This window comes from Salvelinus namaycush, chromosome 8 (genome assembly GCF_016432855.1).
Source record: "Salvelinus namaycush isolate Seneca chromosome 8, SaNama_1.0, whole genome shotgun sequence".
NCBI lineage: Eukaryota > Metazoa > Chordata > Actinopteri > Salmoniformes > Salmonidae > Salvelinus > Salvelinus namaycush.
In genome coordinates this window covers 30,051,933-30,079,914 of record NC_052314.1, presented here as the reverse complement: position 1 = coordinate 30,079,914, position 27,982 = coordinate 30,051,933, and the positions used below count along the sequence as shown (strand labels likewise).

At 47.0% G+C, this 27,982-nt stretch overlaps 1 protein-coding gene across 1 annotated transcript in view; it reads left to right on the top strand.

Annotated features, from left to right (window-relative positions):
- LOC120052607 (BMP/retinoic acid-inducible neural-specific protein 3-like) overlaps positions 1-27,982 on the top strand; it is an 86,980-nt gene that overhangs the window by 40,358 nt on the left and 18,640 nt on the right. Inside the window, exons 2-4 of the mRNA XM_038999616.1 lie at positions 2,314-2,652; positions 10,665-10,855; positions 13,939-14,129. Of these exons, the coding sequence (XP_038855544.1) occupies positions 2,441-2,652; positions 10,665-10,855; positions 13,939-14,129 (594 nt within the window). The 5' untranslated portion in view covers positions 2,314-2,440. The remainder of the gene's footprint in view (positions 1-2,313; positions 2,653-10,664; positions 10,856-13,938; positions 14,130-27,982) is intronic.

Genomic DNA, 27,982 nt, shown 5'->3' with positions numbered 1-27,982 from the left:
GGTGGTTAGAGCGTTGGACTAGTTAACTTTAAGGTTGCAAGATTGAATCCCCCGAGCTGACAAGGTAAAAATCTGCCATTGAACGAGGCAGTTAACCCACCGTTCCTAGGCCGTCATTGAAAATAAGAATGTGTTCTTAATTGGCTTGCCTAGTTAAATAAAGATCGGCCAAACCGGTGTCCAAAAATACCGATTTACGATTGTTATACGATTGTTATGAAAACTTGAAATCGGCCCTAATTAAATCGGCTATTCCGATGAATCTGTCGACCTCTAATACAAACGCAACAAAATAAAATGAGTGACCGTGTAGCAATAGTTAGTTGGTTAGCTAGCAGCAAGGAATGGATAAGAACGTTGCCACTGAGCAGGGCAATGGAACATAAAGAACGAACGACTGGGTCGTGTCCATAAATATGGAACTAATCAAATGAACGATTAGTTCTCTAGCAACCAAAAGGTGAGAAAGTATGAATTTGCTTATAAATGTTTTAATATTAATGTAAAAAAAAGTATTTATACCGCTAAATGTGTACTTTCATATTGTTTATCTGGCCATGGTGGTATAAGTGGGATAAATGCCTCCATTCTGTATGTTACCTTGGAAAAATAAACTCCACAAAGGGACTCGGCTCTGCCTCATCCTGCGCCATCGTCCATTATTTCCAAGGTAATGTACAGAAAGTCAGTTTATCCCTTATGTGTATTATGTCATGTTTTGTGTGGACCCCAGGAAGAGAAGCTGCTGCTTTCGCAACAGCAAATGGGTATCCTAATAAAATACAAAAATAACACCAAAATATGATATTTATTGCAGCTCAAGGATGGCATTTTAACCATGTTTGAAAATGTAATGTTTATGTTTGCATATGCAAGCACATATGTGATCCAGTAATGCCCTTGTAAAGTTGTAATGGTGTGTACCTGATATGATTCAAACAGATAATAATGTGGTTAGTTGTGTCTGTGTTGTCTGTTAATGTGATTATAGAGCTGGTGTTGTCTGAATCTGTGGACAGATAAATGTTTACGTACTGGATTTTCACATTGAGCAAGTAGAGAGAATAGAGATGATGATGAGTGAGAGAGAAAGTCAGCTAGAAAGAGAGAGACTAAATAGTTTTCCTTTCTGCATCAGTGTTTGTTTGGCCCCATGCCTGTTGGATGATAAAATAAAGCGTCTTTAAACATGACCCCTGTACTCTTTTCTAATATTAACAGGTTAGACAGTCCCCTCGCTGCAAGCGAAGGTCACTTTTACACAATGTTTACAAAAAGCCATGTAAACCCTACGTGCTGCAGAGGGTCCAATTGACAGAAATAGTGTTGCTGTTGCATGAATGTTGTAAAAGCTGAAAGGCTAACTCACTGTTTAACACTAACAACAGCCACAAAAACAAAGTTAAAAGGGAATTACTAAGGATAGCAATGGTTGCAGTGTTTCATAGCTCCCCTAACTCCCTCACTATGTGGAACACCACTGTGCTAAAATGAACTGCGCTCCATTGTTGGCTCCCTGCTGTGTACTTACTCAGATCTAACCCCCCCGCCCCTAACACACACACACACACACACATGCATACGGACATGCACATACACATCTCATCAATATGTATTGCCATACACAGATGTCTGCACTGAGGAATTAAATGTCATGCAGCAAAATGGGAGCTTTTTAATCTGGTGTGATCACATTGTGAACCAGATAAAGCCTGTGTTTGCATCGGTTAGGGATATTCACTTTTCTGTGAATAACACCCAGTCTGCAATTCATTATAGTCACACACACGTGCGTGCACACACCTTCTATCACACTTCTCTCTCTCCTCTCTTTCTATCTCTCTTTTTCTCCATATTTCACTCTTTCTCCCAGTCTTTCTCTCTCTCCATACCGCTCTTTCTCTCATCTCCTTGCACCTGCTCCCATGTCCACCCCCCACCCCCTGGTGTCTTGTGCTATTGTTTGAGAATAATGATTTCTGAAACACTCCCACACACATGGTCACATGGCTGAGTTCACTTGACAGATTGTCATCAGAATACAGTAATGGGACTTAAAAAAAAACAAGCATCTGGTTTGGTCACGGCCGCAGGGATAAATTGACAACTCTTAGGAGGAAGATGGGAGGCTTGGACTAGAGATGGAACAGCAGGCTAGTCTTAAAACAGATGTCTAGTGACGTACTCCATAAGAGCTAAAGAGATCAGATTTTTTTTGTTACTTGTCAGTATGGGATCTCTAAAATTATGAAAGTGCTTGATGATTATAAGAGCATTCATTTCTCAAGTGACAATGATGTCTCTTACTCCCAGGTCATCCGGGGGAGGTGAGGGAATGCAGATCCACCTGTCATCCCAGAGGAGGTGTAAGCTCACGTGTGGGAATCCCTTCCACTGCTGATCCCTTCCCTCTTTCCCTCCCTCCCTCCCTCAACCTCTGATGGCTCTATGGGGCTTTCTGATCCTGCACTGCTGGGTCTGGTTCTGGCTCTTGACCGGGGCCCCTGCATTGGCCAGCCTGCCCCACGACCGCCCTGGGGGGCCCCTGGACTGGCTGCTGTCCGACAAGGGCCCCTTCCACCACTCCCAGGAATACACAGACTTTGTCGAGAGGAACCGGCAGGGCTTCTCCACCCGCTACAAGATATACAGGTGAGTCTCATAGCAGGGTTTATACGTAAGGGGTTTACAGGTAAAGGGGTGAGTCTCCATAGCAGAGTTCTCTTCAGAGATATACAGGAGAGTCAGACCACAGGTAGTCTAGATGAGGTGTTGGGAGAGTCAATAGTTAAATCAAATTGTATCAGTCGCATATTTGGCAGGTGTTATTGAAGGTGTAGTGAAATGCTTGTGTTTCTAGCTCCAGCAATATCTAACAATACACCACAATAAACACATCTAAAAAGTAAAATAATGGAATTAAGAAATTTAGAAATATTGTACCATGACACATATAATATAAATTAAATGTGTGTGTGATGGTACAGTATGTATAGACACTATGTACAGTATATGGATAGAATATGTAGTATATCTGAATAATACTATATGTATAGCAATAGATAAATAGGATAGGTCTTGACTAGAATGCAGTATATACAGTGCATTCAGAAAGGATTCAGACCCCTTGACTTTATCCACATTTTGTTAAGTTACAGCTTTATTCTAAAATTGATTAAATCGTTTTTTCCCCCTCAATCTACACACAATACCCCATAATGACAAAGCAGAAACTAGTTTATAGAAATGTTTGCATATTTATTAAAAATAAAAAACTGATATCACATTCACATAACTATTCAGACAATTTACTCAGGACTTTGTTGAAGCACATTTGGTAGCGATTACAGCCTCGAGTCTTCTTGGGTATGATGCTACAAGCTTGGCACACCTGTATTTGGGGAGGTTCTTCCACTCTTCTCTGCAGATCATCTCAAGTTCTGTCAGGTTGGATGGAGAGCGTTGCTGCTCAGCTATTTTCAGGTCTCTCCAGAGATGTTTGATCGGGTTCAAGTCCGGCTCTGGCTGGGCCACTCATGGACATTCAGAGATTTTTCCCGAAGCCACTCCTGCGTTGTCTTGACTGTATGCTTAGGGTCATTGTCCTGTTGGAAGGTGAACCTTTGCCCCAGTTTGGGGTCCTGAGCACTCTGGAGCAAGGTTTTCATCAAGGATCTCTCTGTACTTTGCTCTGTTCATCTTTCCCTCGATCCTTACTTGTGTCCCAGTCCCTGCCGCTGAAAAACATCCCCACAGCATGATGTTGCCACCATACTTCACCGTAGGGATAGTGCCAGCTTTCCTCCAGACATGACGCTTTGCATGTAGGCCAAATAGTTCAAACTTGGTTTCATCAGACCAGAGAATCTTGAGTCCTTTAGGTACCTTTTGGCAAACTTCAAGTGGGCTGTCATGTAACTTTTACTGAGGAGTGCCTTCCGTCTGGCCATTCTACCGTAAAGGCCTGATTGGTGGAGTGCTGCAGAGATGGTTGACCTTCTAGAAGTTTCTCCCATCTCTACAGAGGAACTCTGGAGCTCTGTCAGAGTGAACATTGGGTTCTTCGTCACCTAACTTACCAAGGCCCTTCTCCCCCGATTGCTCAGTTTGGCTAGGCACCCAGCTCTAGGAAGAGTCTTGGTTGTTCCAAACTTCTTCCATATTCTTGGAGACCTTCAATGCTGCAGAAATGTTTTTGTACCCTTCCCCAGATCTGTGCCTCGGCACAATCCTGTCTTGGAGCGCTGCGGACAATTCCTTCGACCTCATGGCTTGGTTTTTGCTCTGACATGCACTGTCAACTGTGGGACCTTATATAGACAGGTGTGTGCCTTTCCAAATCATGTCCAATCAATTTAATTTACCACAGGTGGACTCCAATCAAGTTGTAGAAACATCTCAAGGATAATCCATGAAAACAGAGGCTACTTAGGTAAATAAGGTATTTCTGTTTTTATTTAGCAAAAATTCTCAAAACATGTTTTCACTTCGTCATTATCTGGTATTGTGTGTGGATTGATGAGGATATTTTTTTAATTTAATCCATTTTAGAATAAGGCTGTAACATAACAAAATGTGGAAAAAGGGGTCTGAATACTTTACGAATGCACTGTAGATATGAAGTGGGTTAAACAGTCTGTAAACATTATTAGAGACCAGTGTTCCTTGACTATAGGGCAGAAGACTCTAAGGTGCATGGTAGAGTAACCGGGTAGTAGCCAGCTAGTGACAATGACTAAAGTTCAGAGTGGGGTACTGGGTGGAGGCTGGCTAGTATTGACTATTTTACAGTCTGATAGGCTTGCGATAGAAGCTGTTTTTCAGTCTCTCGGCCCCAGCTTTGATGCACCTGTACCGACCTCGCCTTCTGGTTGGTAGCGGGGTTAACAGGGTGTGGCTTAGGTGGCTGAGGTCCTTGATGATCTTCTTGGCCTTCCTGTGATAACGGGGGCTGTAGATGTCCTGGAGGGCAGGCAGTGTGCCCCGTGTGATGCGTTGGGCAGACCGCACCACCCTCTGGAGAGCCCTGCGGTTGCGGACGGTGCAGTTGCCCTAGCAGGCGCTGGTACAGCCCGACAGGATGCTCTGAATGGTGCATCTGGAAAAGTTTGTTAGGGTCTTAGGTCCCAAGCCGAATTTCTTCAACCTCCTGAAGTTGAAAATGTGCTGTTGCGCCTTTTTCACCACACTGTCTGTGGGGCACCTATGTTGAGGATCAGCGTAGTGGAGGTGTCGTTGTCAACCTTCACAACTTGGGAGCGGCCCATCAGGAAGTCCGGGACCCAGTTGCACAGGGCAGCGTTCAGACCCAGGGCCCGAGCTTAGTGATGAGCTTGGAGGGTACTTTGGTTGAAGGCTGAGCTGTAGTCAATGAAATGCATTCTTACATATCCTCTTGTCCAGATGGGTTGGGGCAGTGCGATGGCAATTGCGTCATCCATGGATCTTTTGGGGCAGTATGCAAATTACAATGGGTATAGTGTGTCGGGTAAAGTTTCGGTGATATGATCCCTCACTAGCCTCTCAAAGCCCTTCATGATGACAGAAGTGAGTGCTACGGGGCAATAGTAATTTAGTTCAGTTACCTACGCTTTTTTGTTTGGGTACAGGAACAATGGTGGACATCTTGAAGTAAGTGGGGGCAAAATACTGAGATAGGGGGAAATGGAATATGTCCTTAAACATTCCAGCCAGCTGGTGGTCTGTGCATGCTCTGAGGATTCGGCTAGGGATCCCGTCTGGGCCGGCAGCCTTGCGAGCGTTAACACGCTTAAATGTCTCTCACGTCGACTACGGAGAACGACAGCTCACATTCAACGGGAGCAGTGTTTTCCTCGACGCGGGCAAAGAAAAGGTGTTTCTCTTGTCTGGGAGCAAGACTTCTGTGTCCGCGGCGTGGCTGGTTTTCCCTTTATAATCCGTGATTGTCTGGAGTCCCTGCCACATACGTCTTGTGTCTGAGCCATTGAATTGAGACACTTTCTCTGTACTGATGTTTTGCCTGTTTGCTTGCCTTATGAAGTGCATAATTGGACTGTTTGTACTCAAGCATATTCCCAGTCACCTTGCCGTGGTTTGCGCTTTCATTTTTCCACGAATGCTGGCATCTATCCACGGTTTTTGGTTTGGATAGGTTTTAATCGTCACAGTGGGAACAACATCTCCTATGCACTTCATGATGAATTTAGTCACTGTGTCAGTGTATACATCAATGTTATTCCCAGAGGCAACCCGAAACATATCCCAGTCCGCGCGATCAAAACAATCTTGAAGCATGGATTCTGATTTGTCAGACCAGCGTTGAACAGTCCTTACCATGGGTTCTTCCTGTTTGAGTTTCTGCCTATAGGAAGGGAGGAGCAGATTGGAGGTGTGATCTGATTTGCCTAAGGGAGGGCGGGGGAGGGCATAGATGGACATAGTGGACCACAAGGGCCATATGCATATTCTGAAATGCATCAAAGCCAGATTCATGTTTTATCCACTTAAGTATGTTTAGTCTCGTGGGGTTTAAAGGTGTGAAGTAAATACCACTGGAAGGAAGGCCTTGAACACTTATGTGGAAAGACCTCACCTCACCCCTTTTATAATGATCTAGTGGAAACATTATTCACTTCACCTCATTTGACTTCATTGCAGTTCCTTCAGTTCAATAAAGGCCCTTGGAGAGGAGTGAAGAACTTTCATTTCTCTAGCAAGTAAACTAGAATGACAAAATGGCACCTACTTATGTAGCTATTGTGGAAATGTTTTTTTATCTATGTAAATACATTTTTTTTTTATCTATGCACCTAGACACCTACATAATATAGCTATTGTGGGTGATTTAAAAAAAACTGTAAAAAAAAAAAAAAGTGGATCAAGGTTATTACAAGCAAGGGCCCATATGCATATTCTGAAATCTGATCAGGTAAAATATGTTGATTACTTTAGTGTAGGGGAAATAACTGATGATTTGTCACGCTAAACACAATTTCATAAATTGGCTTGTTATATCAAATTAGTGGCAATTATGCCATAAATACCATTCATCATGGCTTGGAAGGTTATTGAAATCTATGGATTTGTGTTGGGTGTTTTATGGGCTATGGTGATCGGCTTCCTGCGTTGAAGTTTTTAAAATATATTTTTCCTCTGGCTAGTGCGGCCCAACCTAGCTCTGTGGCCTGAGCTTCATGGGTGGTAAGATTAATAGTCTTATCATGTGGCCAAGTGATTAGTAGGCTCTTAATACTTATTACTCTGCGTTATCAGACAGTCCCCTGAGAGGCTACTGTCAGCCTCAAGGTTGTGTCTGAGGCACGCTAAATTACAACCAGCCCATGTTTAACGGGGGGGGGTTCCTGTAATTCTACAGCAAAATCTGTTGAATTACATGAAATGAGCATTAAAAGTGCAACATTTCCTCTATGCCAAAAAAAGGAGTGTGAACAGTTTGGGATCGCATGGGATGCGAGGTGGGGGTTTGTTACTATGCCGATAAGTGACAATATCCATTCGGACCATTGCCACCTAGGCGATTTTGTGTGACCGGACCTTCTCAAATAGTACTTGACTAGACTACCCCTGCCGTGTAGACATTGCTTTGCCGACTTTGCCAGTCAACTTTTAGTTTTATTGTGGAATATTGTGGTGGCCATTTTGTATTAAAGTGCATGCAGGTGGTACAAATTGCCTCTGTCTCTGTTAATATAAGTTATGTGGCATGCTGACAAGCATACATCCAATATGTCCATTCTGTTGCCAATTCCCAGCGATTGCAGCATAGCCAAACAGTCCACCACACTGTTTGTTGGTTTTCAAACGACCTCTCATATCTGACAATCTATTCCCTGGCCCATAACACATAATTTCACAGCAAAAGAGACTTGAGGAGATGGAAAGTGACACTATTATTTTCCTGCCCAGTTCTGCTCCTGCAGAGTTTTGGATCTCTGCTAAATTCTCATAATCCTCACTGACAGAGAGAAGATGAATTACCACAACTGGGTACTTCTAGTTACAGTGGCGGCGTGTTTCTACGCTGCAGTAATGAAATCACACCATCTTCTCCTGATTGAATTTGAAATAATTTTAATGAGTCCTATAACAGGTAAATGAAGGCTGTTTTCCTGTTTGGGGAATCACTCAGTGATTTAGCGAGTGAAACAGTGTTTCCCTCAGTCAACATGAGTAGAGACGGGGTTCCGCTGCACCACCTGTCCTAGGCATCCATTGCCAAGTGACAGTTGCCATAGACACCAGGGTGTAGGCAACCGTAGGCTATGCGTGTGTATCTCTTGTGTTTTTGACATATTGCATTTGAATAACATAAGTGGGTGTGTTGGCGCCAAATTTCATAGAGAAGGTCACAGAGTGAATTATATATTTATTTAAGGCTGCAATGCGTCAAATTTTAAACTGTCTTTTGGAAACCTGAAAAATACCTTGGTTTTTGATTTCATACCCATACACTCTTACAAAAAGGGGTTTCCAAAAGGGTTCTTTGGCTGTCCCCATAGGAGAACCCTTTTTGGTTTCAGGTAGAACCCTCTGTGGAAAGGGTTCTTCATGGAACCCAAAAGTGTTATACCTGGAACCAAAAAGGGTTATTCAAAGGGTTCTCCTATGGGGACAGTTGAAGAACCATTTTAGGTTCTAGATAGCACCTTTTTGTCTAAGGGTGTTAGTGAGGAGGCTCAGTGCATATGTGTTGCTTTGAAATGAAAACCAAGGTAGATGCAGTATGCAGGCCAAGATACAGTATCCCAGTTCTCAGAAATCTCAACTCTCCTAATCTCCACTCCCAGAAATAGTCCAACAATGAGATATGTGAAAATGAATTAACGGTATCGCAAATGAAACCAAGGTAGCTACGTACAGTACAGTGATGAGAGAAAGATATAAATAATAACTGCATGGTCTAGTATAAGGAAAGACGGCAGAACGCCGAAAACTGCACCATGGTGAAATCCATTTCATCTCACTTCCCGGTGGACATGCCATTAGGCCTATGGGGGGTTTACGATAAGACAAGCCCAGCTTATCACAGTCAACGATGACTGCAGAAACGAGCGACAGAGGGGATTTGAGGCTACACTTTCCTTACCTGTTCCTTCGCTCCCTTTCTTTTCTCACTCCTCTCTCTCTCCCCTCTCTTGTTCCTCTCTTGCTTCTTACGTGCGATACCTTTGAACTGGCGAGTTCAGCTCTAACATAGAATACGATAGTATCCCAGTTGAAGAGGAATGTATATGTATGGAGTGAAAAGAGGTCAGGATTAATGGTTATGCTTGGTGTAACTGACTGACAAATTACTCAAGGGCCATGTCTAAAATTAGAAGTATATGAGTGTGCATACTGTATATTTATTACACTGTATGATTCATGTATGTATTTCAGAAAGCTTTTCCATAAATGGACACATGCAAATGTATATTATACAAAGTAAATGTATTGCTACATTACTGACTATACAAGAGCAGCTTGAAATTCTTTGACATAATTCCACATTGCCCCATAAGACTGTATAGAAAGAAGCAGGTTGCACTCAGGGTTTTTACCATGATTGAATCCATCAAACATCTGGGTGTGATGCTTTCCCTCATTACTCTTGCTTTAATGTGATATATCTTCCATCAAAAGGCCATCCTCCCTCCATCCATCACCTACAGCCCAGGATGGCCAACCTATTCTGATTATAGCAGACAAGCCTCCACTTCACACCGCAGTGCATCATTAAGTGCTAACCCGTACCTGTGAGAGTAGTTAGGGAGGGTGTCTGTGTGTATTTTGTGTTTGTGTGGTGGAGGAGGAGAGAGAAATACATTGAAGTATAGCAATTCAAGACAGAGGGATGGACAGAAGAGGAAAAACAACTGGCAATAAGGCCTATGCTTTCCTACATGACATAGCTTCTACTGTAGCCTCCAGCTAACTGACACAGCCCATGTTCATTTCAACCTGACTCACAGAAATATTATCTGAACCTGTCAGAGCCAATTAAAATACTAGATACTATGACTATTTAAACACAGCAGATTAACGCAAACAAAGTCTGTCAAGGTGTAACGGCATACAAAGTTCCCATCTTTAAGGTTGCATTCAAAATAATTTAGTAATGTTTGTCAATGTAAACAGGGGAGGATGTCACATCTACAGACTAATATTTCATGAGAAATATTCAGAACTTTACAGCCGCCTCCAGCATTTCCTTTGCAGCGCTTTTCTTTCTTCCCTCATTATGAGTTGTATTGAGTGTTAGAGATGGGCCGATGTCTATGGGTTTCACTGTCACTACACATTTCTGTCATGATGTGGTTATTAAGGAGAGCACCTGTCAGCTGCTCGCTTTGAGAGCAGTCTCCTCCCCAGCTACATTCATCTTCCAAATGGTACCTGCTTTGGAATATCTCTCTATTCTCTCTCTCGCTCTCTTTTGCTCTCTCCTTTCTCTCTCTCTCTCTCCCCCATCTCTCTGTCAGAACTTAAAGCTAATGATGCAGTGAGGCGAGGCAATGTGGTTGATGGCTGCCCCTGTAGATTCACCTCTCCCCTACCCTTCTGCCAGACAGACAGGACAGACTGACAGAAAATCATTAATACCATCATGTAATTAGTGAGTCTTATTTTCACCGAACAGCAACTTCAATGGTGTCTTATCCTCCCTGTCGTCTCCTTTCCAGGGAGTTTGGGAGGTGGAAGGTGAACAACCTGGCTGTGGAGAGGAGAGATTTCCTGGAGTCGCCGTTGCCCCTGACGCCAGAGTTCATCCGTAACATCCGTCTACTGGGTCGGCGACCCACCACCCAGCTTATCACTGACAACCTGATCAGGAAGTATGGGACTCACTTTCTGCTGTCGGCCACACTGGGAGGTAAACAAACCACTGTGGGAATTCTGTGGGAATGCAGGAGGAGGTATAACTGTAGAAGTTGACCCCTATCAACTGATACAGGGTCATATTTTTTCATCCCCCTAATAGTGAGGATAGGGGGTACGGTAATCTGATAAGCTTTGTGTAATCTGTGAGTAAATTCCCAGTACCACAAAAATGCTGATGTTTAACAGATCTGTATCTAGATCAATTCCATTGACGGCAGGACATGTACAATATTGGTACAGCAGCCTATACGAATTAAGAAGAAGACCTTTCAAGAATGTGTTATCTACATAAATAAAGCCCATTTTAAAAACCTCAATACATGTACACTATAACCCTCGGCGACACTGCATTGTTGTGTTTTGATAGACATGTGGACAACGCCGTGAGGGTGGTTGCTCTTTACAGGAGAACAGCTTATTTCAGCTACAAAGCAATGGGGATGTCGGGGCAGCCAGGGGAATGGGTTTCCTGTTGGAAAGCAACACTTGTCGATTACCTCAGCCGGGCCCCTGGAAAGGTCGTAGTTATGAGTGGCTCCGTAAAATGCCCACACACACAAACACATACACTGCTGTGCTGGCTGATGCGATGTAACCTCCATGCTCTGGCACACAACCAATTCAGACTAGTATGAGGAGAGGAAGACGAGGAGCTAGTTCTTGGCCATGAGCCAGAGATGTGCTGCTGACTGGGGTTATAAATTGATTGCCTGTCCGTGTTCTGGAACATGGGTTATTAAGGGCACCTTTCTGCAGCGGAGGAAGAACACATAATACGGATTATGTCCTGCCTTATCTCGGAATCTGAATGTATATTTAAGCAATAAGGCCAGAGGGGGTGTGGTATATTTAAGTAATAAGGCACGAAGGAGTGTGGTGTATATGGCCAATATACCACAGCTAAGGGCTGTTCTTAAGAATGATGAAACACAGAGTGCCTGGATACAGCCCTTAGCCGTGGTATATTGGCCATATACCACAAACCTCCGAGGGACCTTATTACTATTTTAAACTGGTTACCAATGTAATTACAAAAGTAAAAATAAACATTTTGTCATACCCGTTGCATTCAGGGCTTGAACCACCCAGTTTATAATTTGATACTATTCCACAGCATTGTTGAATACTAGTTTCAGAATTGGCTAAAAGGGCACTCTAGAGTGGGCATTAAAACCAGATATTGTATACGTAACAGTTGGAAAAGATATAGGACACCTGTCACGTGTGCTCCTTCTCCGACCTCTAGGTCACCAGGCTGCTCGTTATGGCGCACACTTGTCACCATTACGCGCACCTGCGGTTCATTAGACTCACCTGGACTCATCACTTCCCTGATTACCTTCCCTATATGTCACTCCCTTTGGTTCCTTCCCCAGGCGTCATTGTTTCTGTTCCTGTGTCAGTTCTGTACGTTGTTCGTGTTTCTGATTAGGTTGTGTTTATTTATTAACCCTGAACTTGCTTCCCGACTCTCAGCGCACATCGTTACAACACCTCTGAAGTAGTTCCAACAATAGGAGCCTTTTTATCTTTCTTACGCACTACACCATGCAGACCATACTTGCTACAAAGTTACAGAAAGCTAAACTAACAACCACACAAACTGAAATTAAATACATTGTCAATGCATGTCCAACAAGGAAAAACTTAGCTAAATAGCAATCATTTGTTTCCACGGAGACTTAGGTTGTGTTTGTAAATTTCCACCAGTGTGTCAGAGTGTGTTCTGGGTTGTTTGTTAATTCAGTGTTATCAGATTGTCTGTTCGTAAATCCAGAGCGTTCAGAGCACACACTGACCCTCTGGCCGAGGTGAAGGGTTGATCCGAGCGTTCTGACCTCGCAACGGCAGTCAAACACTCAAGCTAACTGGCTAAAGTTGGCAAGCTCGCTAGCTACTTCCAGACACAAATTAGAGAACACCTCACTCTGATCATTTTACTTACCCTAGCATAGCTGGTTTGGATGTTTTCAATTTATCTAGAGCCTAAGTGACTTTAACTGTGGTGCTGGCAACAATTTTATTAAATGTTTTTTTCCGACATTTATTTACACTGGTCATATTTAACGAGGGTTCCGTGTTAGTAAATTCATTTTTTATTCTGCGCTCTGGCACACAGATGAGAGTGCTCTGAGAACAGAGTAGATGGCCATAGTGAATTTACGAACGCACTGTTATTATTTTGCAGCAGCATCTGATGACTTAACGTGGCGAGTGATGAACCTATATTTCTCCGGACCTTCAATGTTACAGTCATGACGCAAGTGGCGCTATGCTATCAAATCCTCTCATGTCTCTAGTTTGACCAGCTGTTTTTGGCAACTGGTATTTTTGAATTGGGTTGTTAACAAACTTTTCTATGCCAGTATGAGTTTATATAAATGAAAACATGGCATTTCTGTTCTATACAGGTAAATATTTGCTTTAGTATTGTTTTCTTTTACTGTGGTATAAGCGGGATAAATGCCTCCACTCTGTACATTACCTTGGAACGAATGAAGTCTGCAGAGGGACTCTGCGTATGCATCGGTCGTCCCACTGAGTTTCCAAGGTAATGTACAGATCGGGAGCATTTATCCCTTATATATACCACGGCTAAGGGCTGTGATGTGAAGCAGGGTGCCTGTATGCAGTTCTTAGCCATGGTACAGTATATTGTCTATATATCACAAACCCTTGAGGTGCCTTATTGCTATTATTAACTGGTTACCAACAGAAAAAGTTTTTGAGTCGTACTTGTGGTATATTGTCTGATCTACACACTGCTGAAATGTTGTTTCTCCCAATCAAAATCCAGGACCCAAACTTCCTGGTTTATAATTGTTCATATACTAACAAATAGAACCTGGTTAATAGTCATAATCACTGGCAGTGAATAATACATTGATATGATATTTTATTGCCATTACTACTAACAGTTGGTTATGTAGTTCAGACTGTCTAAATAACATCAGCTGACATTTGTATAGACTATTTCAACCATGTTAGCCAGCAAACTTTTTCCCAACCTTTGAAACAAAGCCTGTTTAAACACCGTCAGCAAACATTGTCCCAACGCTGTCTTTCTGTTTGCAGGGGAAGAGGCCTTAGCGATATTTGTGGACAAGAGGAAGCTGAGTAAGAAGGCCGAGGTGAGCGACTACTCTGGCAACTCGTCCAGTGTTACTCTGGAGACTCTGCACCAGTTGGCTGCCTCCTACTTCATTGACAGAGAGAGCACTTTGCGCAAGCTGCACCACATCCAGATAGCATCCACAGCCATCAAGGTAAACCTATAAGTTGCACTACATCCAGATAGCATCAGACATGCACACACAAACATACAGTACACACCCTGACCTTCGGACAGACTCATAACTGCAATCAGACTTGTTCAAGTAGAGCAACGCCGTTTTTTGTCTGATTAGAGATCCTGGAATGTCCCTTGTAAGAAGTGTCAGCTTCAGGTTGTGAAAAGACAGGAAGTTTCAAAGTTTATTCGCCATGTGCACAAGATGCATGTGTAAAACAGTACAGTGAAATGCATACCTTGGGAGCTATTTCCCAACAATGCAGTAATATGCAGTAATTATAATAATATAGATAATAAATAAATTGAAAATAATAAAATAAAATAAAAATATATTAAACAAATCAAAAACACATATGGGTTGAAAAACACGAGAATGTGGGTATACACTGAGTATTAGAAACGTTAGGAACACCTTCCTAATATTGAGTTGCACCCCCCCCTTTTTCCCCTCAGAACAGCATCAATTCGTCAGGGCAAGGACTCAAGGTGTTGAAAGCATTCCACAGGGATGCTGGCCCCTGTTGACTCCAATGCTTCCCACAGTTGTCAAGTTGTCTAGATGTCCTTTGGGTGGTGGACCATTCTTGATACAGACGGGAAAATGTTGAGCGTGAAAAACCCAGCAGCGTTGCAGTTCTTGACTCAAACCAGCCTGGCACCTACTTCCATACCTAGTTCAAAGGCACATTTTTTGTCAAAATGCTACACCTACATAATCCATGTCAACTATCTCAAAGCTTAAACATCCTTCTTTAACCTGTCTCTTCCCCTTCATCTACACTGATTACAGTGGATTTAACAAGTAACCTCAATCAGGGATCATAGCTTTCACCTGCATTCACTTGGTAAGTCTGCGTCATGAAAAGAGCAGATGTTCTTAATGTTTTGTATACTCAGTGTATACAGGTCAGTACCAGTACCTTAGTGCAGTGGTTGAGGTGGGTTAATACATAAAAAGTGACTGGTAGTAGGATATACATGTAAACAGGGCTGAAAAGTGACTGGTAACAGGAATGTATCAATACTACTGATAATATATACAGTATCAATCAAAAGTTTGGACACCTACTCATTCAATGGTTTTCCTTTATTTTTACATTGTAGAATAATAGTGAAGACATCAAAACTATGAAATAACACATATGGTGTCACGTTCCTGACCTATTTCTGTTAGTTTGTTATATGTGTTAGTTGGTCAGGACGTGAGTTTGGGTGGGCATTCTATGTTTTCTGTTTCTGTGTTGGTTTATTGGGTTGCCTGGTATGGCTCTTAATTAGAGGCAGGTGTTTGGCGTTCCTCTAATTAAGAGTCATATTTAGGTAGGCGTTTTCACAGTGTTCGTTGTGGGTGGTTGTCTCCTGTGTCTGTGTATATGTTTGCACCATACGGGACTGTTTACGGTTTGTTCGTTTTATGTAGTCTGTTCCTGTTCATTGCGTTCTTCACGTTATATGTAAGTTCGTCGTTCAGGTCTGTCTGCATCGTTTATTTGTTTTGTTTGTTTATACAAGTTTAGTTTGTTTTTCCGTCGTGTTCAATAAATTATGTCATTTCACTACGCTGCGCCTTGGTTCCCTCAATACTCCTCCTTTTCGGTTGAAGAGGAGGAGGACCACCGTTACAGAACCACCCACCAATCCAGAACCAAGCGGCGCGAAGTCGAGCAGGATTATACACAGGACTACTGGACTTGGGAGGACGAGCTGGATGGTAAAGGTCCTTGGGCTCAACCAGGGGAATATCGCCGCCCCAAAGCTGAGCTCGAGGCAGCGAAAGCAGAGAGGCGGAGATATGAGGAGGCAGCAAGGAAGCAAGGCTGGAGACCGGAAAATCAAGCCCAAAACCGGTGTTATGAGGGGACGCGTCTTGCACGGAAGCCCGAAAAGCCCGTGAGTAACACCCAAAAATTTCTTGGGGGGGGGCTAAGAGGTAGTGGGCCAAGGGCAGGTAGGAGACCTGCGCCCACTTCTCAGGCTAACCGTGGAGAGCGGGAGTACGGGCAGACACCATGTTACGCAGTAGAGCGCATGGTGTCTCCTGTACGTGTGCATAGCCCGGTGCGGGTTATTCCACCTCCCCGCACTGGTAGGGCTAGATTGGGCATTGAGCCAGGTGTCATGAGGCCGGCTCAACGCGTCTGGTCTCCAGTGCGTCTCCTCGGGCCGGCATACATGGCACCTGCCTTACGCATGGTTTCCCCGGTTCGCCTACATAGCCCGGTGCGGGTTATTCCACCTCCCCGCACTGGTCGGGCGACCGGGAGCATTCAACCAGGTAGGGTTGGGCAGGCTCAATGCTCAAGAGAGCCAGTACGCCTGCACGGTCCGGTATTTCCGGCGCCACCTCCCCGCCCCAGCCTAGTACCTACAGTGCCTACACTACGCACTAGGCTACCAGTGCGTTTCCAGAGCCCTGTTCCTCCTCCACGCACTCTCCCTGTAGTGCGTGTATCCAGTTCGGTGCCTCCAGTTCCGGCACCACGCACTAAGCTACATGTGCGTCTCCAGAGCCCTGTACACACTGTTTCTTCTCCCCGTACTAATCCTGATGTGCTTGCCCTCAGCCCGGTGCCACCAGTGCCGGTACCACGCACCAGGTATAGAGTACGCTTTGAGAGTCCAGTGTGCCCTGTCCCTGCTCCCCGCACTAGCATGAAGGTGCGTGTCCTTAGCCCGGTGCCTCCAGTTCCGGCACCACGCACCAGGTCTACAGTGCGCCTTATCCGGCCAGAGCCATCCGTCTCCCCAGCGCCATCTGAGCCATCCGTCTCCCCAGCGCCATCTGAGCCATCCGTCTCCCCAGCGCCATCTGAGCCATCCGTCTCCCCAGCGCCATCTGAGCCATCCGTCTCCCCAGCGCCATCTGAGCCATCCGTCTCCCCAGCGCCGTCTGAGCCATCCGTCTGCAATGAGCCTGCAAAGCCGCCCGTCTGCCATGAGCCTGCAAAGCCGCCCGTCTGCCATGAGCCTACAGAGCCGTCCGCCAGACAGGAGCCGCTAGAGCCGTCCGCCAGACAGGAGCCGCTAGAGCCGCCCGCCAGACAGGAGCCGCTAGAGCCGTCCGTCAGACAGGATCTGCCAGAGCCGCCAACCAGACAGGATCTGCCAGAGCCGCCAACCAGACAGGATCTGCCAGAGCCGCCAACCAGACAGGATCTGCCAGAGCCGCCAACCAGACAGGATCTGCCAGAGCCGCCAACCAGACAGGATCTGCCAGAGCCGCCAGCCAGACAGGATCTGCCAGAGCCGCCAGCGAGCCATGAGCAGCCAGAGCCGTCAGCGAGCCATGAGCAGCCAGAGCCGTCAGCGAGCCATGAGCAGCCAGAGCCGTCAGCGAGCCATGAGCAGCCAGAGCCGTCAGAGAGCCATGAGCGTCCAGAGCCGTCAGAGAGCCATGAGCGTCCAGAGCCATCAGCCTGCCATGAGCGTCCAGAGCCGTCAGCCTGCCATGAGCGTCCAGAGCCGTCAGTCAGCCATGAGCTGCCCCTCAGCCAGAAGCGGCTAGTAATCCAGAACTGCCCCTCAGTCCAGAGCTGTCTCTCTGTCCGGAGCTGCCCTTCAGTCCGGAGTTGCCCCTCTATCCTAAGCTACCTCTTTATCCTGATCTCCCTCTCTATCCTGAGCTACCTCTATATCCTGATCGATCTCTCTGTCTTGATCTATCCCTCTGTCCCGGTGTTGCCCCTGTCGTGGATGTTACCAAGAGGATTTTGTGGGGGTAAGATGTGGGTGGACATTTTTAGGGGGAGATGGAAGCTGGGATTGACTATGGTGGGGTGGGGACCTCGCCCGGAGCCTGAGCCACCACCGTGGTCAGATGCCCACCCAGACCCTCCCCTAGACTTTGTGCTGGTGCGCCCAGAGTTCGCACCTTATGGGGGGGGTTATGTCACGTTCCTGACCTATTTCTGTTAGTTTGTTATATGTGTTAGTTGGTCAGGACGTGAGTTTGGGTGGGCATTCTATGTTTTCTGTTTCTGTGTTGGTTTATTGGGTTGCCTGGTATGGCTCTTAATTAGAGGCAGGTGTTTGGCGTTCCTCTAATTAAGAGTCATATTTAGGTAGGCGTTTTCACAGTGTTCGTTGTGGGTGGTTGTCTCCTGTGTCTGTGTATATGTTTGCACCATACGGGACTGTTTACGGTTTGTTCGTTTTATGTAGTCTGTTCCTGTTCATTGCGTTCTTCACGTTATATGTAAGTTCGTCGTTCAGGTCTGTCTGCATCGTTTATTTGTTTTGTTTGTTTATACAAGTTTAGTTTGTTTTTCCGTCGTGTTCAATAAATTATGTCATTTCACTACGCTGCGCCTTGGTTCCCTCTACTCCTCCTTTTCGGTTGAAGAGGAGGAGGGACACCGTTACATATGGAATCATATATTGACCCCAATTTTTTTTTTTTTAAGTAGCCACCCTTTGCCTTGATGACAGCTTTAAACACTCTTGGCATTCTCTCAAACAGCTTCACCTGGAATGCTTTTCCAACAGTCTTGAAGGAGTTCCCACATATGCTGAGCACTTGTTGGCTGCTTTTCCTTCACTCTGCGGTCCAACTCATCCCAAACCATCTCAATTGGGTTGAGATCAGGTGATTGTGGAGGCCAGGTCATCTGATGCAGCACTCTATCACTCTCCTTCTTGGTCAAATAGCCCTTAAACAGCCTGGAGATGTGTTGGGTCATTGTCTTGTTGAAAAACAAATGATAGTCCCACTAAGCGCAAACTAGATGGGATGGCGTATCGCTGCAGAATGCTGTGGTAGCCATGCTGGTTAAGTGTGCCTTGAATTCTAAATAAATCACAGACAGTGTCACCAGCAAAGCACCCCAACACCATCACACCATCACACCTCCTCCTCCATACTTCACAGTGGGAACCACACATGTGGAGATCATCCGTTTACTCTGCGTCCCAAAAATCGCAAATCTGGACTCATCAGACCAAAGGACAAATTTTCACCGGTCTAATGCCTAATTGCATGTGTTTCTTGGCCCAATCAAGTCTCTTCTTCATATTGGTGTCTTTTAGTAGTGGTTTCTTTGCAGAAATTCTACCATTAAGGCCTGATTCGCGCAGTCTCTTCTGAGCAGTTGATGTTGTGATGTGTCTGTTACTTGAACTCTGTGAAGCATTTATTTGGGCTGCAATTTCTGAGGCTGCTAAGTCTCTTCTTATTATGGATAGTCTGTGGGAAAAGGAGAGGAGGAGTTAGCCATTAAACAGTCTTATGGCCAGGGGATAGAAGCTGTTTAGGAGTTTAGGAGCTTTGATGTGCCAGTACCGCCTGCTAGACGGGAGCATGGTCCCGTCCATATCCATATATCACAGTCCATATCTCGGGTGACTGGAGTCTTTGGCAATTTTCCGGGCCTTTCTCAGATACCGGCTGGCATGTTTTTTTTATATATTTTTTTATTTCACCTTTATTTAACCAGGTAGGCTAGTTGAGAACAAGTTCTCATTTGCAACTGCGACCTGGCCAAGATAAAGCATAGCAGTGTGAACAGACAACAACACAGAGTTACACATGGAGTAAACAATAAACAAGTCAATAACATGGTAGGAAAAAAAGAGAATCTATATACAATGTGTGCAAAAGGCATGAGGAGGTAGGCAATAAATTGAATAATTACAATTTAGCAGATTAACACTGGAGTGATAAATCATCAGATGATCATGTGCAAGTAGAGATACTGGTGTGCAAAAGAGCAGAAAAGTAAATAAATAAAAACAGTATGGGGGTGAGGTAGGTAAATTGGGTGGGCTATATACCGATGGACTATGTACAGCTGCAGCGATCGGTTAGCTGCTCAGATAGCAGATGTTTAAAGTTGTTGAGGGAGATAAAAGTCTCCAACTTCAGAGATTTTTGCAATTCGTTCCAGTCGCAGGCAGCAGAGAACTGGAAGGAAAGGCGGCCAAATGAGGTTTTGGCTTTAGGGATGATCAGTGAGATACACCTGCTGGAGCGCGTGCTATGGGTGGGTGTAGCCATCGTGACCAGTGAACTGAGATAAGGCGGCACTTTACCTAGCATAGCCTTGTAGATGACCTGGAGCCAGTGGGTCTGACGACGAACATGTAGCGAGGGCCAGCCGACTAGGGCATACAGGTCACAGTGGTGGGTCGTATAAGGTGCTTTAGTAACAAAACGGATGGCACTGTGATAAACTGCATCCAGTTTGCTGAGTAGAGTATTGGAAGCTATTTTGTAGATGACATCGCCGAAGTCGAGGATCGGTAGGATAGTCAGTTTTACTAGGGTAAGTTTGGCGGCGTGAGTGAAGGAGGCTTTGTTGCAAAATAGAAAGCCGACTCTAGATTTGATTTTGGATTGGAGATGTTTGATATGAGTCTGGAAGGAGAGTTTGCAGTCTAGCCAGACACCTAGGTACTTATAGATGTCCACATATTCTAGGTCGGAACCGTCCAGGGTAGTGATGCTAGTCGGGCGTGCGGGTGCAGGCAGCGAATGGTTGAAAAGCATGCATTTGGTTTTACTAGCGTTTAAGAGCAGTTGGAGGCCACGGAAGGAGTGTTGTATGGCATTGAAGCTCGTTTGGAGGTTAGATAGCACAGTGTCCAAGGAAGGGCCAGAAGTATACAGAATGGTGTCGTCTGCGTAGAGGTGGATCAGGGAATCGCCCGCAGCAAGAGCAACATCATTGATATATACAGAGAAAAGAGTCGGCCCGAGAATTGAACCCTGTGGTACCCCCATAGAGACTGCCAGAGGACCGGACAACATGCCCTCCGATTTGACACACTGAACTCTGTCTGCAAAGTAGTTGGTGAACCAGGCAAGGCAGTCATTAGAAAAACCGAGGCTACTGAGTCTGCCGATAAGAATATGGTGATTGACAGAGTCGAAAGCCTTGGCCAGGTCGATGAAGACGGCTGCACAGTACTGTCTTTTATCGATGGCGGTTATGATATCGTTTAGTACCTTGAGCGTGGCTGAGGTGCACCCGTGACCGGCTCGGAAACCGGATTGCACAGCGGAGAAGGTACGGTGGGATTCGAGATGGTCAGTGATCTGTTTGTTGACTTGGCTTTCGAAGACCTTAGATAGGCAGGGCAGGATGGATATAGGTCTGTAACAGTTTGGGTCCAGGGTGTCTCCCCCTTTGAAGAGGGGGATGACCGCGGCAGCTTTCCAATCCTTGGGGATCTCAGATGATACGAAGGAGAGGTTGAACAGGCTGGTAATAGGGGGTGCGACAATGGCGGCGGACAGTTTCAGAAATAGGGGGTCCATATTGTCAAGCCCAGCTGATTTGTATGGGTCCAGGTTTTGCAGCTCTTTCAGAACATCTGCTATCTGGATTTGGGTAAAGGAGAAGCTGGGGAGGCTTGGGCGAGTAGCAGCGGGGGGGGGGGCGGAGCTGTTGGCCAAGGTTGGAGTCGCCAAGAGGAAGGCATGGCCAGCCGTTGAGAAATGCTTGTTGAAGTTTGATTATCACGGATTTATCGGTGGTGACCGTGTTACCTAGCCTCAGTGCAGTGGGCAGCTGGGAGGAGGTGCTCTTGTTCTCCATGGACTTTACAGTATCCCAGAACTTTTTGGAGTTAGAGCTACAGGATGCAAATTTCTGCTTGAAAAAGCTGGCCTTTGCTTTCCTGACTGACTGCGTGTATTGGTTCCTGACTTCCCTGAACAGTTGCATATCGCGGGGACTCTTCGATGCTATTGCAGTTCGCCACAGGATGTTTTTGTGCTGGTCGAGGGCAGTCAGGTCTGGAGTGAACCAAGGGCTATATCTGTTCTTAGTTCTGCATTTTTTGAACGGAGCATGCTTGTCTAAGATGGTGAGGAAGTAACTTTTAAAGAATGACCAGGCATCCTCAACTGACGGGATGAGGTCAATATCCTTCCAGGGTACCCGGGCCAGGTCGATTAGAAAGGCCTGCTCGCAGAAGTGTTTTAGGGAGCGTTTGACAGTGATGAGGGGTGGTCGTTTGACCGCGGACCCGTAGCGGATACAGGCAATGAGGCAGTGATCGCTGAGATCTTGATTGAAGACAGCAGAGGTGTATTTGGAGGGCAAGTTGGTCAGGATAATGTCTATTAGGGTGCCCATGTTTACGGATTTAGGATTGTACCTGGTGGGTTCCTTGATGATGTGTGTGAGATTGAGGGCATCTAGCTTAGATTGTAGGACTGCCGGGGTGTTAAGCATATCCCAGTTTAGGTCACCTAACAGAACAAACTCTGAAGCTAGATGGGGGGCGATCAATTCACAGATGGTGTCCAGGGCACAGCTGGGAGCTGAGGGGGGTCGGTAGCAGGCGGCAACAGTGAGAGACTTATTTCTGGAGAGATTAATTTTTAAAATTAGAAGTTCGAACTGTTTGGGCATAGACCTGGAAAGTATGACAGAACTTTGCAGGCTAACTCCTCCCCCTTTGGCAGTTCTATCTTGACGGAAAGTGTTATAGTTGGGTATGGAAATCTGAGAATTTTTGGTGGCCTTCCTAAGCCAGGATTCAGACACGGCAAGGACATCAGGGTTGGCAGAGTGTGCTAAAGCGGTGAGTAAGACAAACTTAGGGAGGAGGCTTCTGATGTTGACATGCATGAGACCAAGGCTTTTTCGATCACAGAAGTCAACAAATGAGGGTGCCTGGGGACATGCAGGGCCTGGGTTTACCTCCACATCACCCGAGGAACAGAGGAGTAGTAGGATGAGGGTGCGGCTAAAGGCTATCAAAACTGGTCGCCTAGAGCGTTGGGGACAAGGAATAAAAGGAGCAGATTTATGGGCGTGGTAGAATAGATTCTGGGCATAATGTGCAGACAGGGGTATGGTGGGGCACGGGTACAGCGGAGGCAAGCCCAGGCACTGGGTGATGATAAGAGAGATTGTATCTCTGGACATGCTGGTCACAATGGGTGAGGTCACCGCATGTGTGGGAGGTGGGACAAAGGAGGTATCAGAGGTACGGGGAGTGGAACTACGGGCTCCATTGCAAACCAAAACAATGATAAAATAGCCTGAACAACAGTATACAAGGCATATTGATATTTGAGAGAGACATACAGTAAGGCATGAAGTAATTGCAGGTCTTGATTGGGAGAGCTAGCTAAAACAACAGGTGAGATAACAGCAGCTAACACAGCAACAGCAGGTAAAATGGCGATGACTAGGCAGAGAGGGTCTGATTAAATACACACAGAGCCTGAGTTAAAACACAGAGCCGACAGATAAAACACAAATAAACAGAATGGAGTACCGTGAATTAATGGACAGTACAGCAGGCATCAGCTATGTAGCCAAGTGATCATAGTGTCCAGGGGGCAGCCGTAGATGGAGCAGGGAAGCCGCCACTACGCTAGCATGCAGCGTTTAAAGTTAGTAGCCCGGGGGTGGTCTGCTCAGACGGAGGCCGGTTGAGGGCACAGCGGATGGGGTTTTCGTCGGCAGACCAGACGTGGTGGAGCGGCGGGGCGCCGTGTCGACAGAGAATCCAAGCCAGATGGCGAAAGAGGTATTGTAGAATTTTGTTTGCTAACTGGTGCTAGCTTCGTGGCAGTGGCGCTAGCTGCAAGCTAGCTGTGAGGATCAGAAGTAGTGGCTCAGGGATTACGGCAGGAATCCTGCGTTGTTGTGGAGAGACAGTCCGATGCTGGTAAATTGGTGAGTAATATCCAGGCTAATAACAGGGCTGGTGTCTGTGCAGAAGGTAAAAAGCTGCTAGCAGTGGCTAAAAATGACTAAATAGCTTGTAGCTGATTAGCTACTGGAGGTTCTTGAATGTGTTCCAAAGTTAAAAAATAATAGCGATTCCGTATCACATTGGGTGAGGCAGGTTACCGGAAGGTATAATCGAATTAAAAATCGAAAAGAGATAGATTTTTTTTTAAATATATACAAAAAATACAAAAGTACACAAGAGGACGAAACAAAACACGCCTACTCTGCTACGCCATCTTGGATTCAGAGTGACGTCATGTACGTCCTGGATGGCTAGAAGCTTGCGGAATGTTGATCAGTAGGTGATGTATTTCCAGAGCCAGGTGTTGAACTCATCTGCACTGAGTAGCTGATGAGATGAATGTTGTGACATGCATGCCATACCGGTAGGTCACTGAAAAGGAATTCTGTTACTACCTTGCTTTCCAACCAAGGTACATGAATAGACATGTGAAAGATATTCAGCAACAATAGAAAAAACAAAGAAAAAACTAAACCTGATGTGGAGGTATATATGTGCCAAAACATGTCGGATGGGAATGAGGAAAGTGATATAAATACCTGTCACGATCGTCTATAGGTGAAAGAGAGGTGCTGGACAGGCAGACAGCTCAGACAGCTCTGGGCAGATTGGCTCTGGCGCCTCTGGACTGAGGGGCTGAAGCTCTGGCAGCGCCGGACAGGCGGGAGACTCCGGCAGCGCTGGAGAAGAGGAAGGCTCTGGCAGCGCTGGACAGATTGGCTCTGGCGCCTCTGGACTGAGGGGCTGAAGCTCTGGCAGCGCCGGACAGGCGGGAGACTCCGGCAGCGCTGGAGAGGAGGAAGGCTCTGGCAGCGCTGGACAGGCGGGAGACTCTGTAGCGATGAGATGGAGAGACAGCCTGGTGTGGGGGGCTGCCACCGGAGGGCTGGTGCGTGGAGGTGGCACTGGGTAGACCGGACCGTGAAAGCGCACTGGAGATCTTGAGAGCAGGGCTGGCACCATCCGCCCTGGCTGGATCTTCACCCTAGCCCGGCAGATGTGGGGAGCTGGGATGTTGCGCACCGGGCTAAGCACACGCACCGGGAACACCGTGCGCTTCACCGCATAACACGGTGCCTGCCCGGTACGACGCCCCCTCTCTCCACTGGAAGCACGGCTGGGAGAGCTGTAGCGCCGAGCTGGCAGAGGACGTGCAGGGCTAGGGAGGCGCACAGGAGGCCTGGTGCGTGAGGCTAGCACAGTCTTAACCAGACGGCTAGCACGCACCTCAGGACGAGTATGGAGAGCTGTCCCCGGTGACATCAACTCCCCGACACGTTCAGTCGGGCGGATGTCGTGCCTCATGCACCAAACCAGCACCTCCCTCATAACTCTTTCCTCCAATTTCCCCATTAACTCCTTCACTGTCTCTGCGTCGCTGGCTGGCGGACGGCTCCGGCTGGTCATGGCTGGCCGACGGCTCCGGCTGGTCATGGCTGGCCGACGGCTCCGGCTGGTCATGGCTGGCCGACAGACCCGGCTGGTCATGGCTGGCCGACGGCTCCGGCTGGTCATGGCTGGCTGACGGCTCTGGCGGCTCGGGACAGACGGGCAGCTCTGACGGCTCGGGACAGACGGGCAGCTCTGACGGCTCGGGACAGACGGGCAGCTCGGGACAGACGGGCGGCTCTGACGGCTCGGGACAGACGGGCGGCTCTGACGGCTCGGGACAGACGGGCGGCTCTGACGGCTCGGGACAGACGGGCGGCTCTGACGGCTCGGGACAGACGGGCGGCTCTGACGGCTCGGGACAGACGGGCGACTCTGACGGCTCGGGACAGACGGGCGACTCTGACGGCTCGGGACAGACGGGCGACTCTGACGGCGCTGGGCAGGCAGGCAGCTCAGACGGTGCTGGGCAGGCAGACAGCTCAGACGGTGCTGGACAGGCAGACAGCTCAGACAGCTCTGGGCAGATTGGCTCTGGCGCCTCTGGACTGAGGGGCTGAAGCTCTGGCAGCGCCGGACAGGCGGGAGACTCCGGCAGCGCTGGAGAAGAGGAAGGCTCTGGCAGCGCTGGACAGATTGGCTCTGGCGCCTCTGGACTGAGGGGCTGAAGCTCTGGCAGCGCCGGACAGGCGGGAGACTCCGGCAGCGCTGGAGAGGAGGAAGGCTCTGGCAGCGCTGGACAGGCGGGAGACTCTGTAGCGATGAGATGGAGAGACAGCCTGGTGTGGGGGGCTGCCACCGGAGGGCTGGTGCGTGGAGGTGGCACTGGGTAGACCGGACCGTGAAAGCGCACTGGAGATCTTGAGAGCAGGGCTGGCACCATCCGCCCTGGCTGGATCTTCACCCTAGCCCGGCAGATGTGGGGAGCTGGGATGTTGCGCACCGGGCTAAGCACACGCACCGGGAACACCGTGCGCTTCACCGCATAACACGGTGCCTGCCCGGTACGACGCCCCCTCTCTCCACTGGAAGCACGGCTGGGAGAGCTGTAGCGCCGAGCTGGCAGAGGACGTGCAGGGCTAGGGAGGCGCACAGGAGGCCTGGTGCGTGAGGCTAGCACAGTCTTAACCAGACGGCTAGCACGCACCTCAGGACGAGTATGGAGAGCTGTCCCCGGTGACATCAACTCCCCGACACGTTCAGTCGGGCGGATGTCGTGCCTCATGCACCAAACCAGCACCTCCCTCATAACTCTTTCCTCCAATTTCCCCATTAACTCCTTCACTGTCTCTGCGTCGCTCACCTCCAATTCCGCCCTGACTGGCTCCTTGCGGTAAGCAGGGGGAGTTGGCTCAGGTCTGACTCCTGACTCTGCCACACTCCCCGTGTTCCCCCGCCCAATACATTTTTGGGGCTGCCTCTCGGGCCTCCAGCCGCTCTGCCGTGCTAGCGCCTCATAATAGCGCCTCTCCGCCTTCGCTGCCTCCAGCTCTTCTTTGGGGCGGCGATATTCCCCTGGCTCTGCCCAGGGTTCTTTGCCGTCTAATTCGTCCTCCCATGTCCATTCCTCCAAATAGTGCAGCCTCTCCTGCTGCTGCTGCTGCTGCTGCTGCTGCAGCCTCTCCTGCTGCTGCTGCTGCTTCTCCTGCCGTTTACCACGCTGCTTGGTCCTTGGTTGGTGGGTAATTCTGTCACGATCGTCTATAGGTGAAAGAGAGGACCAAGGCGCAGCGTGATTAGAATACATTCTTCCTTTTAATAATGAAGAACACTTAACAAACAATACAAAATAACAAAACGAACGTGACTGCTATAACACTGAGTGCAAACATGCAACATCACATAGACAATTACCCACAACCCGTCTAATGCCTATGGCTGCCTTAAATCTGGCTCCCAATCAGAGACAATGATAGACAGCTGTCTCTGATTGAGAACCACTCAGGCAACCATAGACATACCTAGACACCTACACTGAACACAACCCCATAAACTCTACCAAAACCCCCTAGACACTACAAACACCCTTGACTAGACAAAAACACACAAACATCCCCCATGTCACACCCTGACCTAACTAAAATAATAAAGAAAACAAAGATAACTAAGGCCAGGGCGTGACAATACCTCTAAATTGATAGGAAGGATTTCGTTAGGCTGAACTATAGTGCGTAGGTATTTACAGGGCATTCAGAAAATATACTTGACTTTTTCCACATTTTGTTACAAAGCAAAAACAGGTTTTTAGAAATTTGGGCAAATGTATATTTTTTTTTAAATGGAAATATAACATTTTATTTGTCACATGCGCCGTGAAATGCTTACTTACGAGGCCTTAACCAACAATGCAGTTCAAGAAATAGTTAGGAAAATATATACTATATAAACTAAACCAAAAATTTAAATAAATAGTAACACAAAAAAATAACAATAACGAGGCTATATACAGGGGGTACCTGTACCGAGTCAATGTGCATGGGTACAGGTTAGTCAAGGTAAATAGTACATGTAGGTAGGGGTAAAGTGACTATGCATAGATAGTAAACAGTGAGTAGCAGCAGTGTAAAAATAGGCGGGGGTTAATGTACAGTAAATAGTTCAGCAGTCTTATGACTTGGTGGTAGAAACTGTTAAGGAGGCTTTTGACCTAGACTTGGCGCTCTGGTACTGCTTGCCGTGCGGTAGCAGAGAGAACAGTCTATGACTTGGTTGACTAGAGTCTTT